The 14,313-nt window shown below is 43.0% G+C and overlaps 1 protein-coding gene across 21 annotated transcripts in view; it reads left to right on the top strand.

Annotated features, from left to right (window-relative positions):
- CLASP1 (cytoplasmic linker associated protein 1) overlaps positions 1-14,313 on the top strand; it is a 637,864-nt gene that overhangs the window by 295,752 nt on the left and 327,799 nt on the right. For all 21 annotated transcript variants that reach the window (XM_029605186.1, XM_029605182.1, XM_029605181.1 and 18 more), the window contains exons 10-11: positions 10,882-10,958; positions 13,514-13,606. In XM_029605186.1, the coding sequence (XP_029461046.1) occupies positions 10,882-10,958; positions 13,514-13,606 (170 nt within the window). The remainder of the gene's footprint in view (positions 1-10,881; positions 10,959-13,513; positions 13,607-14,313) is intronic.

The raw sequence follows: 14,313 nt of genomic DNA, 5'->3' as shown, positions 1-14,313 counted from the left end.
TCCTAATGCTACCTGACATTGTTTGCTTTTTTGACTATCACTGCTCATTGGGCTGAGGATTTTAAAACTGTGTTCACAATGGGGTAGATTTTCAAAGGGTTATGCGCGTAACCCTTTAAACCCCCCTGCGCGTGCCGAGCGCAAGCCCCGGGACGCGCATATGTCCCGGGGCTTTGAAAAAGGGGCGGTCCGGGGGCGGGGTGACGGTCCGGGGATGGTCCCGAGTCCTAGCCTTTAGCCAGTTACCAATCCACAACAGAACATTGCCTCCTATCCCATGACTTTTTAATTTCCTGATGAGTCTCTCGTGAGGGACTGTCAAATGCCTTCTGAAAATCCAGATTTACTATGTCAGTTGGCTCACTTTGTCCATGTTGGTATAATCCCTTCAAAAAATGTAATAGATTTGTATGGCAAGACTTCACTTTCTTAAATCCATGTTGTCTCTGCCCCATTAGTCTGTGACTAAACAGGTGGTCTGTAATTATCTAGATACTCAGTAATTTTTTTTTTTTTTTTTTAAGAATAGCTTCTACCATTTTGCCAAGTACCAACATCAGGTTCACCAATTTCCACTTTCCTGATCACTTCTGGAGCCCTTTTTAAAAAAGGGCATTACATTGGCCACCCTCCAATCGTCAGAACTCTGGGGTGAATATCACTCAGTCCCGGTGATTTTTTACTCTTTAGTTTGTTGATTTGCTCTAGTGCATCTTCCCGGTTCACCGTGATTTGACTGAGTTCCTCTGAATTGTCACTCTCAAAGAATGTTACTAGCACAGGTTTCTCCCCCACTCCCCCTGAGTAAAGACCGAAGAAAAGAATTCAGTCATTTAGTGGTCCAACAGACTCCCTCACAGGCTTCTCTGGCAAGTTTCTTTTCATATTCTCTTTTGGCCTGCCTTATTAATGCTTTTCATCTAATTTACCAGTGCTTATTTTCTTTCCTGCTTTCTTTATTTGGATCCACCTTCCAGTTTTTGAAGGACATCCTTTTGGCTTTAATTGCCTGTTTAATTTCATCATTTTAATTATGCTGGCAGGCGTTTGGTTATTCTTCCTTTTTTAATACATGGAATATATCTAGTTTGGGCTTCCAGGAGGATATTTTTAAATAGCATCCATGCTGCATGCAAAAGTTTAACTTTTGCAACTACTCCTTTTAGTTTTTTGTTAATTTCCTCATATCATAGTCTCCTTTTTAAAGTTAAATGCTACCGCAATAGTTTTCTTTACTGTCTTTCTTTCAGCAATTGTTAAATTTGATTCTGTTTTGATCATTATTGCCAAGCAGCCCCGCTCCTATTAGCTCTCACACAAGATCTTGTGTCGCAGTGAAGATTAGATCTAGCGTAGTCCCCTCTCTGTTGGTTCCAGGACCAGCTGCTCCATGAAGCAATCATTTATGGTATCAGGAAACATAACCTCTCTAACATTTTCCGATGAGATCTTTACCTAATCAATATTGGGGTAATAGAAATCTCCCTTTATGATATCTACCATCTGCCTGACCTGGCAGATGGTAGATACCACTACACTATAACACATGGAATTTTTATCCAGAGGTATTCCACAGTACATCTTGTCTCCTGCAGGACTTTTATCTTGTGTGATTCTATTTCATCCTTAACATATAGCTCCATCCCTCCACCAATTTGACTTGGCCTATCATTCTGATATAATTTGTACCCTGGTATCACAGTGTCCATTGGTTATCCTCCTTCCACCAGATCTTTGAGGTGTCTATTATGCCTACATCTTCATTCATTGCCATACATTCCAACTCTCCAATCTTATTTTCCTAGTGTGTAGCCAGATGGACTCAGGACCAATGGGTATAGTGCTTTTCTGCTAGCAGATGGGAGACTGAGTCAGATTTCAAAGCTGACATCTCTCTAGGTATACTCCTGCTCTTCAGTACCTTAGCTCTTCAGTATCTCTCAGTCTCCTACCAGATGCGGACACTATCCCATACGCTAGAATAGTGTTAAGAATTATAGCAAAGAAGAAAGAAAAAGAAAGTTTACCTTAAAGAAGATCGAGCCCTGCTCTCCTGCGGTGAAACCTAAGGTCCCTCCTCCACTTGAGAATTCCTGAGGTGTTTTCCGATATCCCTCAGAGATGTGCCTTGGTCCGGTAGCCTGTTCCTGGCGTGGACTTAGCCCCAGAGTGGCTGAAAGGCAGTGGGTGCACAATAGAGTGCGGCGGTGAAGGTAAAGCCCTCTTCCCCCGCAGCTGGAGACCATCCCGGCACTCGATCGGTAAGCACCGAGACCAGGTAAGCAGAAAACTTTAAATTCAGGTCTCCAGTCTCCGAGGCTCGGATTGTCGTACAGATTAGATTTCTTTTCCGGCGAGTTAAAAGGGAGCACCGATCGGTTTGAGCAGCCCTGGTTGGACTAGGCCCCGATCTGGTACAGGGGTCCACGTGGAGACCCGTGGGGGCACCAGTGCCAACTTCCCTTCTCGACTGGCGGGGCAGGCCGGGCGGCCGATGTGCCTAACTTGTGCATGTCCAGTACAGACGCGAGAACAGCTATGCGCACAGTGGTGCGCATAACTGCGCGCACATCTACACGCACAGTCACGTTTACAATTACACGCGCGCAGTGAAGCTAGAAGCAATGGCACCGGCACCCAAGAAGGCCAGAAGGAATTCTCTGTGCACAGCCTGTCACATAAGAGCCGCGCAGCCTGAACTGAAGCCTTGCCTGTGCCAGCATTGCGAGGAAGCCCAGGGGGAACCAAAGCCTGGTCCCTCACTGGGTCTGGAACTACTACAGACAATAGTTCCCCGGATCTATGCATCTCTGAGATAGCCTCTCCACAAGAGGGCCCCTCAGGGGCCCCTACACAGACTCCCCCTGGGATTAACATGGACCCAGGGACCTTCTCCTGGTTAGAATTTTTCCAAGGGCTACAAGCCTTCATTCAGGCATAATCAGCCCCGGCTGCTCCCCGGGCTCAACCCCTGCTGGAAGCACAAGATCCTCCTGGCCCTGCTTGGATGCCTCGGGACATGCCTTGCCTAACCAAGAATTTCCTTGACAGGGACCTAGACACCTCAGATGATGGTGACTCCATGGAAGAAGGAGATATTCCTTCAGGCCTGGAACCATACCGAACCATGCTTCGCTTCTTCCACAAGGATGAGCTACCAGCCTTTGTTTCCCAGACTCTGAAGACACTGGGTATTCTAGGAATGGACCCGATGGCGGAACCAAAGAAGAACCCCATCCTGGTGGCCCTTTGTAAAGCCTCATGCTACTCCCAATGATGGAAGCCATCCAGGAACTCATCGACCTGGAATGGGATGCCCTGGAGGCCAGCTTCAAAGGAGGTCAGGCCTTGGAAGCCCTATACGCTCTAGAACCAGCGACCAAGGAATGCCTGCGTTTCCCGAAAGTGGACGCCATGGTCTGTGCCGTCTCTAAGCGAACAATGATTCCCGTTGAGGGAGGGGCTGCATTGAAGGATACTCAGGATAGCTGACTGCAATCCATCCTTAAGCAGGCCTTCGACATAACAGCAATGACTCTGCAGATTGCCTCCTGCAGTGCATTGGTGGCACATTCCTGCTTGCTCCTCGAGAGGCAAATACCTCAAACGTATACTGGTGAGAAGATGGAACCTATAGCAGCATTCCTGATGGATGCAAGCTCAGACCTGGTGCATACCTCAGCCTGAGGCATAGCCTCAGTAGTGGCAGCCAGAAGACAGCTATGGCTACGGAATTGGTCTGCTGATGCGACATCTAAAATTATGGTGGTCGTGGCGGTAACACTGAGGAAGGAAGGGATCTTGCCTAGCAAGGTCCGGGTATACACAAACTTTTAAATTTAGGAAGGTTTCCAGTTGATGACGGAAAAACAATTTCAAAACCCAGTTTTGATCTGATTCCAGAAGAAATGTAGCAATAAGAGTTGCAGGAGTAACCAATTCAGTCTCTGACGTCTCAAGAACAACCTTAAGATTCAAACTAGGTAACTTAATTGGTGACAAGACCTGCATATTTCCCTTATCTAATTGATCTTTCTTATAAGGTGGGAAATAATAAACCCTTGAAACCAAAGGTAAAGTTTGTTCAGAGATTTTTAGAACTTCCATCAAATATTTCTTCCACATCTCTTTAGGGGGATATAAGAGGATCTTTTGGAAAATTAATGAAATGAAGACTTCCCCCCTAATTTGATTCTCCATTTGTTCTTAGCTGATTCGAACGAAATTGATTTTGTTTTAGCAATGCTTGAGTTTTTTCACACTGTAATAAGAAACTGTATATATATGATGAATTCTTAATATTATTTTCAAAATACCATCATATCTATGCTAGGTAATGCTGATGCCATGTAGTCTTATTAAAGTTAGAGGGACCTCATATAAAGTGGCGGGCTTTAAATGAAATAGCCCCGCTGAGCCACTGTGTTAGATGTGCGGTCATTTGGTATCTGGGAGACCGTCACTATGTTGTAATCATTGGTCACTCCAACAGTTGCTTAACATTTTTTATGAAGACAAACTATGTCAATGTTTTTTCAGAAACATTTTTTATTTTACTTTCATTGTCCAAAGATCTGACATGAACATCCATTCCATTTATACAGCTCACCAGTGGGTTAATTTGTAGAGAAATATTGTTAAGAGATTTAATAGCTTCCCAAATCGTTTCCAAAGTAAATGTAGTAGGTCTTCCAATTTACAGGGTTGTCAGCGATAGTGCCTCTGAGTATGCAGTTTCCTTCACACTTCTGTTGAGCCTTTCCTTCAGAAATTCTCTGTGCATCAGCTTTGAGTGTAAAACAGCACTGAAGTGATTTTGGCTTGACCCGCGGCCTCAGTAGGAGAAAAAGCACTAACTGTGTCATTTGCCAGTGTCTTGCCTCGAAATGGGTCTAATGCTATCACTTCAGCGGGATTTGCAGGAGCTTGCTGTTCCACTGGGGACAGAGATGTAACGAATCCGGGAAGGGCTTGAATTGTCCTTCCTCCTGAAACCTTCCTAATGATCCAACTCCCGCGCATTGACCCCCCTGCTGCTCCAGGCCAAGGACACAGAGTTCGTTGTCCTTGACTTAGGCACTGGGGAAGGACGGGGCTGAGCATTGAGGGAAGCCTAGGAAGTATAGGCACCAGTCCCCTTTGATGCATGGGGGATGCACCAGCCTTTGCTGCAATGCCCCAAAGTGACCCTGTGGTGAGGAGTGCCCACTCCATCAAAGCTCTGGGTCCGTGACGGTCTCCACTGGTCCTAGTGCCAGCTGACTATCCCCTTCGAGGGTCTGAGAAAGATCAGGCCACGCCTCCTTCCTCCCAGTCAGTGTTTGCATCGGCAGTGGTCGAGGAGGAGCTGTAGCGTCGAGTCTAGCAGGCGGTGGAGTGGGCAATGAGGGCTTCGGTCGTGTGCTACTGAAGGCACCGAAGCTACTACTGCCCATCCTTGTACTGCTTCTGGAAAAGCTCAGTGTGCTTATCAGTGCGATATTGACCTAGCTGGTGCTGGTTCCCGGGACGCAACCAGTTCCTCTGGGGGGAAGTTCCACCGAGGCTAGTGGAGACACAGAGGCCTATAGTCCCCCCATCCAGTTCCATCGGTGCCTGCACCTCTGGACATAGGCCGAGCAACTAGGGCCCCATCCCCTGTGGTATACAGTGAGGAGGATGAGGGTCACTATGACCTCTGGGGGGATGATCAGACATTGTCCTCCGAGGATTCGGATGGTCTCCCATCCAGACCCTTCTCCGCCAGATGAGTGAAGGAAGTCTCCACTTGAGGACTTAACCTTCACATGACAGGCACAAAATGCTTGAGATCCTCCAGTTTGTGGAGCCTTCTAAAGAGATTGTGGCAGTCTCGGTACACAAGATCCTTAAGGAGTTGCTGCTGAGGATTTGGGAACACCCCCTCACAATGGCCCCCGTTAATACGAAGGTAGACAGGGTTTATCTTCAGAAGGCTGCTGGATTTGATGAGCATTAGCTGCCTCACCAGTCAGTAGTGGTTTAATCTGCCTTCAAGAGGGCCAAGTGCTATTGGACCCATCCCCCATGGAAGGATCACAGAGCAATGGATGCTCTTGGGAGGAAGATATTCCAAGGCGCCATGCTTATTGCCCGCATCATTGCCTATCAATTTTACAATGAGCCAATACTTGCGGGACATCTGGAAGCAGGTGTAAGAGCTGGCTGAGCATCTGCCTCAACAGCAGCAAGACACCCTCATGTTGCTGGTGTACAAGAGTCTGGAGTGTGGAAAACTTGAGGTCCGTGCAACCTACGATGTTTTCCAGATGGCATCAAAGGTCTTTGCAGTGGGAATTGGCGCCCCCAGAATGGCATGGCTGCAGGCCTCTGATCTTTGACCAGAGGTACAGGAAAAACTTGCTTATGTGCCATGTACTGGAGAGAATCTCTTCGGAAATGGGGTGCAGGGATGCTGTGGCCCAACTACAGGACCATCATGAAACCCTCTAGCAACTCTGTCAGTACTCCGGACCTATCCACCTCCTCCTCCAGGAGGCCATCATGGCTGGCGCCAAGGAACTCTTTCTTTCGCCAAAGGAAGTACTATCATCTGCCTGTTTGATCTTGTCCACATCATCAGAGCTCCCTGGCCATCCCAGGCAGCAGAGCGCTCCCAAGCCCCAGCCAGATCCTCAGTCCACTACGGAGATTGGGATTTGACTGGGCTGTAGGGAGTGTAAGCCAGTTGTCCGTACCTGGAACAATGGACACTCCAGTCAGGGGCAGGTTGCAGTTCTTTGCAAACCAGTGGCCCAGTGTAACCTTGGACCAGTGGGTTTTATCCATCGTCCATCAGGGGTACCAATTAAATCTATTGGATGGCCAGCGAAATTGCCCTCCATGCCCATTTTGGGGGCCAGTAGTCCAACAGGAGGTACTTTGGTTGGAGCTCTCCTCCCTCTTATCGATATTCTTCTTCTGGATGTCTTCACAATTCAATTGATTAGAACAATGGGATCCTCGCAAACAAATGCCAGTGTTGACAACGTTTCGCTTATCGCTGTATCAGGGCGATCGAATTTTGTAGCCTTTTATGATCTTGCCTTTTTCTTGTGATTACGCCGGCTTATTGAAAAAATTGATTGAATGGTGAAGACATCCAGAAGAAGAATATGATTTGGGCAGTGCTAAGATAAGTGAATGGTTTCACTTAAGAAAAATTGCTTTGGGTATTATTTATTTATTTATTTTATTATTTTCTATACCGGCTTTCACGACCAGAGGTTGCATCAAGTCGGTTTACATTTAACAAGTTGTGCATTGAACATAGAACTAGAGGTATTGAACTGGTGCGGAAAATAATAGTTACAATGAACGGGGAAGTTCACAACTGGGATAGGAGGAAAAAGAGAGAGGGACAGGAATATTTACATAGTAAAAACGCATTTACAGTTAATATTTACATAGTATGCTATAATGGATCTATGTTTAAGTTGTTTAAGTTGTAAAAGTATGTTTAAGTTGGTGAATCAACATGGTATAGAATACAATTACAGTATTGACTGACCAATGATTATAGATAAGGCTGATCAATAAAGAGACCCTTTATTGAACTATGATGCCTATTATGATGGTCAATAGATGCGTCTTGAATTAGTATAATAATATAAAGGGAATATAGTTGGTATTTTTCTCAGGATAGAATACAAGTTTTACATAATGTTGAGTCAGATGGGAATGACCATAAGAAGAAAGATTTTCAAAGGAAATATTATGGACTTTTGGAAGAAAGCTTTTTAACGCTTATGACAATTGAATTAAAAAATTTCTTTGGGACTTTTAAACGGAAAAATTAAAAAGAGGTTTTTTTAGTCCTATGAATGTAACTACTGGCAGTGAATTCAGTTTTATACGTTTTCATCCAGTGCTGAGGTCTTTTCCTCTCAGATAAAAAAAAAAAAAAAAAAAAACAAAACAAACTTTTCTTAAAAATCTTTTCAATGTTGAAAGTTGATTGCAAAAATAATTCAGATAATCACTAGTTTTTGGTTGTTACTTTCCAATCTGGGACAGGGGATTTCCTTTTGGAGTCTCCCTACTCAAATTGTTTTAACCTTGGATGCATCTACCCTAGTGTGGGGAGCTCATGTAGATGGGCTCAGGTCCCAGAGTCTGTGGTCCACTCAGGAACTGTCTTGTCAAATCAACTTCCTGGAGCTCCAGACAATCAGTTACGCATTATGAGCTTTCAGAGATAGGCTTTCCAACAAAGTAGTCCTGATCCAGACTGACAACCAAGTAGCCATGTGGTATGTCAACAAGCAGAGAGGCATGGGATTCCACCTCTTGTGTCAGGAAGCAGTCCAGATCTGGTCGTTGACCCGGTCTCACGGGATAGTGCTCAGGGCTGTGTACCTGGCTGGGATGGAGAACGTGGCAGACAGACTGAGTCGAGCCATCAGACCCCACGAGTGGTCCCTGGACCAGGGGGTAGCAAATCAGATATTACGACTCTTGGGGAGCCCAGCTGTAGATCTGTTTGTGACCCCCTGCAAAAGGAAGTGGCCTCTAGTCTACTCCCTGTCCAGGACAGATGGCAAAATAGCCTCAGATGTCCTTGCCTGTCATTGGGGCAAGGGTCTCATGTATGCATATCCTCCGATTCCCTTGGTGGTGAAGACTCACTTGAAGCTTCACGAGGATAGAGGGACTATGATTCCCATAGCCCCTCATTGGCCGAGGCAGGTCTGGTTTCCACTCCTGTGGGAGTTGTCCATCTGGAAACTGATCTGTCTGGGGTCTTCCCCAGATCTCATCACCCAAGATCCTCAGAAATATCAAGCGGCTGCAGGATTAACCACTCAACATCCAAGGCGATGGCATCCCAACCTCCAGGCCCTGTCGCTCATAGCCTGGATGTTGAGAGGTTAATCCTGCAGCCGTTTGATATTTCTGAGGATGTGTCTTGGCTCCTGGAGGCTTCTAGAAAGCCTTCCACTAGAAAGTTCTATGGGCTGAAGTGGAGGACTTTTTTCGTGTGGTGTGAGCAGAAGGCTCTTGATCCGTTCTCCTGCCCCACACAAAAACTGCTTGATTACCTTCTATATCTTTTGTAGGCTGTCTTAAAAACCAACTCTGACAGAGTTCATCTTAGTGCAATTGGCGCATACTACCTCGGTTTAGATGGTATGCCCATCTCTGTGAAGCCAATAGTTGTACATTTCATGCAGGGCCTGCGTCAGTTGAAGCCTCCCTTATGGCCGCCTGCTGTGTTCCTGTGACCTGAAGTACCTTACTTGCAAGGTCATATTTTTGGTGGCAATCACTTCAGCATGCAGGGCCAGTGAGCTCCAGGCCTTAGTGACTTATCCACCTTACACTGTTTTGTCATGACAGGGTGGTCTTGCGTTGGCACCCTAAGTTCCTGCCTAAGGTGGTGATGGATTTCCATCTTAATCAGTCAGTCGTCCTGCCAATTTCCTTTCCCAAGCCCTATTTGCACTAAGGCGAATGAGCACTGTACAGTTGAGCCTTAGCCTTCTATCTGGAGTGGTCAGAAACAAATAAGTCCACCCAACTTTTTGATCCTTTTGATGATGATAGGTTGGGTGTTGCCATTGCGGAACAGACACTATCCAATTGACTAGTGGATTGCATCTCCTTCTGATATGCCCAGGCAGGATTGCATTTTGGGGGTCATGTTAAGACTCATTCTGTTAGAGTCATGGTAGCATTTGCAAGCAGTTTCCATGGAGGAGATCTGCAATGCTGCAACGTGGACTTCTCTCCACACATTCACATCAAATTACTGTTTGGATAGGGACGGCTAATGCAACAGTAGGTTCAGCCAGTCTGTCCTCTAGAACCTTTTTGAGGTGTAGAACCCATCTCTCCCAACCTTGGGCCCATTGTTTGGGTTCAGGCTGTTTCCCATTGTGTTACCAACAGCACCGTTGGCACCTGGTTCGGTGTCTGTTGGTCCCCTTTTGTGTTGGGGAGCAGCCTGTAGCTAGGGATTCACCCATGTGTGAGTACTACCATCCTGCTTGTCCTCTGAGAAAGCAGAGTTGCTTACCTGTAACAGGTGTTCTCCAAGGATAGCAGGATGTTAGTCCTCATGAAAACTGCCTGCCACTCTGTGGAGTTGGGTTTCTCCTAATTTTTTTATTTTATCATAATTCTATATTAAGAGACTGAAGAGGGACCCTGCGTGGGCGTGTGATATAGGGCATACTGGACATGCTCAGTGTGACTAGTCAAAGTTTCTAGACATAAGTTTTTCTGTATCTGACTTCATCTGATGATGTCATCTATGTGTGAGGACTAACATCCTGCTGTCCTCTGAACACCAGCTACAGGTAAGCAACTCTGCTTTATTCTTCTGCAGTCAGTTATAAGTCTGTCTTTGGTTTACAGACTTAAAAAAACTGAAAGGAAACAAATAGCCCAGATATTTTCTTTTGCCAAATGTTCTTGATCTGTCTTTAGGTGGTGATCACCTAAAGTATTCTCATATATGGATATCCTATTATTCATATAAATGGAATTTCCATTCCACAATCCAAATAGCGTATATTATTTGAATCATGTAACCGAAACTTTATTGGCACCTACTAGCTAATTTATAATCCTAACCAGACTTATTTATGTGCCGATCTGTAAACCGTTATGATGGTATACTACTAAACGACGGTATAGAAAAGTTTTTAAATAAAATAAAAATAAATTTACTTTTTGAAATGAAATTTATATTTAATTAATAAAGCTATCTGCTTTTGTCAGCAGATAGATATTAATTAGCATCAATTAAAACTCCTGTGCAGATAAACTTTGGCTAGGATTGAAGACTTATTAGTATAATGTAAACTTGAGTTTTATTACTCAGTGGAAAATGTTCTAATGAATGTTTTGCTCTGTTAGGAGGTGCAAAGGAAGGAGCAGGTGCTGTTGATGAGGAAGACTTCATTAAGGCATTTGTTGATGTCCCAGCAGTTCAGGTAAACCTCAATAGTTGAAGCTTACCGCCAAATAGAAAGTCTGGCTCCAGAAGACTTGTAGATATCAGAGAAACCTGTTGAAACTAATCCACTATGTTGGAGTGATATACTGGCCATGTACTGTAGACATAGGCATACGATGAACATGCAGGTAAGTCATTACAGCTTAATTACAGGGTTAAACCTCAACGCCAAAGTGTTTTGGGACAAGTCTGGAAAGGCTCCGTTTAAATGCTATTGCAAATAAAAAGGAATTTGTTCAAGACAGACTTTCCCATTCTCAAACCTGTCCTAGTGATCCCAGGTTTTCAGGCTAGCAACAGTGCAAATCATGGGATAAATTTGCATATACTGGGCCTCCAGTGTATGCTAATTAATCTTAAGCATATTCATTATGGCTAGCTTAAAACCAGGTTGGCTGTGGGGTGATAGGAGGAGGTTTGGGAAGCCTTAGCAGATGGAAACAACATTTAATGAATAAAGCCCTAAGTTGAGAACACCTAACCACCATAGATTTCTGTAGAGAGATTTTGCCTGCCCTTGCTTACATTTTAATGATACTTTAAATTAGACAAATTGTCATAGAAATTTCTAAATAAGTGCCACAGATAAGTTGTAAGTAAAATTGTACTTCTTGCCATAGACTATTTATTCTTGCCTCCTCCGCTCCCTGAAATGTTTTATAAGTTTTTCAAAGAAATTGTCAAATTTCTGAGCCTCATTTTTCTTAGGTTTATTACTATAAGAAAAAGAAAATGACCTGTGTTAAATAGTTTCTAAGTGTCATGAGATGAGATCAGAAGCCTCACTATTTTTCCAGAGGCATGAAAGATGTTGAGTCCCTAGGATCCTAATGTGTTTTCATCCTAAAGAAGAATTTCTCTGTTTATATGAATGGAAAGGGAATGCTTTTTATATAAATAGACATCCAACTTTGTTTAGTATTATTTATTCAGTTTGATGGCATCCTTCAATACAGTGTCATCAAAGCAGTTTAGAATAAAATCCAATACATTATAAAAACAACTTTAGCACAACTAAAATAGATTACATAAACATCCAACACAATTAAAATATACAATTTACAAACTATTATCACAGATATCAGAGAGACATGTTATCCTCAGTTGATAACGCATAAGCTTGTGAAAAGAATTAAATGCCTGTGAAATGTTAGATAATGCTTTTCCTTTCTTATCACTTTTGGTATAATGTTCCATTTGGAAGAGGTTGTTTAAAGTCTAAGACAAGTATGCTCTAATCTAATAGAAGGGAAGGGAGTTATAAGCAAGTCCTGTTGTGAGGTCCGCAATAAGCAAGTAGGCTAAGGACGCATATACCGGTAATTGAGCAGGTACTGTGGTTCCCAGAACTTTATGAACTAAACAATGTGTTTTAAATCTGAATCTGATTAGCTGCAACCTCCTCACCTGGCGAATCATATCGCCCTGATAAAGTGCATTGCAGTAATCCAACCTAGTCAAGATTAACGAATGAACTGTTTCCATGTACTTCCTATTAAAATAAAATCACAACTGACGAAGTATAGAAAGATGATAAATGATTTTCATCACAGCCGAATTTTGAGCATTCATGGATAGTTTGGAGTCCAGAACAATTCACAAGGAAGTAACCATATTTTTGGGATAAATCTTTGTGCCCATTAGTTCACGAAAAGTGTCAAGAGGCTGATTGGTTCTGTTTTTGTAGTATCAACTTAAGCCTGTGGTCTTTTAGCCCCATGGCAACTGCTAATAGGCAAGAATTAAGTGTTTAATGCTAAACTTTTCTGTCATGGAATCTTGTTCTTGTTCCATTATTTTCTAGACCTAATTTAGACCTCCCCAGACTCATTCTGCCTTAAAGTCCCTCCATATTTGAACAAAATCAACAACTTTGTGGTTAAAATAAAGGGAGCCCCCCCCCCCCCCCCCCCGTTTATGGTAATTTAATTTAAACATACCAAGCAGGAAAAGTGATTATAGAAAAGATGGGTGATCCATCTTGAAGGGGAATATCCTCCTGCTATGCATTTTAGCATGGAACCTTTCAATATATTGCCAGACAGCTGAGAGGAAAACTGTATTTTAAACTTAAAAAATTACATGGGATAACAGTTCAAATTCCCCTCAATTACTTTTTGTCTGTTCTCTTTGGGTAAGTTGTATTATTTCACTGTAGCTCTGCTTGCCCAGTTCTAATTGGGTTGTAGTGGCAATCTTCATTTCTTCTCCCTGTGGTGTTGGAAGTTTTGTGTAGTCCCAGTACTGGAAATAGGCTGTTAGGGCATCTGCCCCAGAGGTGGCTGCATATGTAGTTTTGAACCATAATTTTAATTCTCATTAGGATCAACTTTGAAAGAAAGAGGCTGGATAAATACCAGCACATTATTTATATTTTTGTAGAATTCTTCATTTTTTGTACTGTTCTTTTGGAAAATAATTTTTTCTGTTTAGCTGGCTACCAATTTATATATAATTTTTATTATCTGCTCTCCTGTAGTCTGATTTGATTCGCAAGAAATTCTCATGTTAAGACCTCTTAACTATTCACAGATTTATTCTAGTCGAGACCTAGAAGAATCCATCAATAAAATTAGGGAAATTTTATCTGATGATAAACATGACTGGGAGCAACGAATAGCTGCTGTAAGTATTTGACCTGGATATAAGAGAACATAAGTTTGGATTGTTATGCATAGGTTAAACTTTATCTGTCAAATCTTGTAGAAAATCAGTTAGTACTGGGTTACAAGTATTTTAAGTACTCATTGTTCAACTATTTATAATCATATTATAATGTATTCTGCTGTCTGAACTGGTTAATAGAAGCTTAGGTTTGTTTTTTAACCTAAAGATGTTATTCTCAAAGGGTCTAGTTCAGATAGAAGTATTGATCACATGAAGCAGTGGATTAGCTAGTGTGAGGTATACCTGTGCGTATACCATGCATGGATGGAGCTAGATTTCTGCCTGGATTGGAATTTAGGATTCCTACTGTGGTGAACCACATTAAGATATGAGCCTTTCATATAAGAAACTTCAGACTGGCTTTTAAATATTGTAAAATGTTTTTGAAATACAATATATTCCTCATGATGCTGAAAGTGAGTACTAAATGGCATGATTCAAACCTAACACCAGGCACATATCCTTTACGTGAATGATTTGGCCTTTTTCTGAGATGCAAATCCCCTGCAAGAGCAGTACAGAGTGGATTGAAATGGTTTGAATGACCCTTTCTTAAATTCCACTGTTTGGCAACATAATGTATTTAATTCATTTACCAAGCAAGAAGCACCTGGAGTCTGAAGTTTCTTGTGCATTCATGACAAAGAGAGGTTATGACACTCATA

This window comes from Rhinatrema bivittatum, chromosome 6, assembly GCF_901001135.1.
Source record: "Rhinatrema bivittatum chromosome 6, aRhiBiv1.1, whole genome shotgun sequence".
Taxonomy (NCBI): domain Eukaryota; kingdom Metazoa; phylum Chordata; class Amphibia; order Gymnophiona; family Rhinatrematidae; genus Rhinatrema; species Rhinatrema bivittatum.
This window is presented reverse-complemented; position numbering and strand designations above follow the sequence as displayed.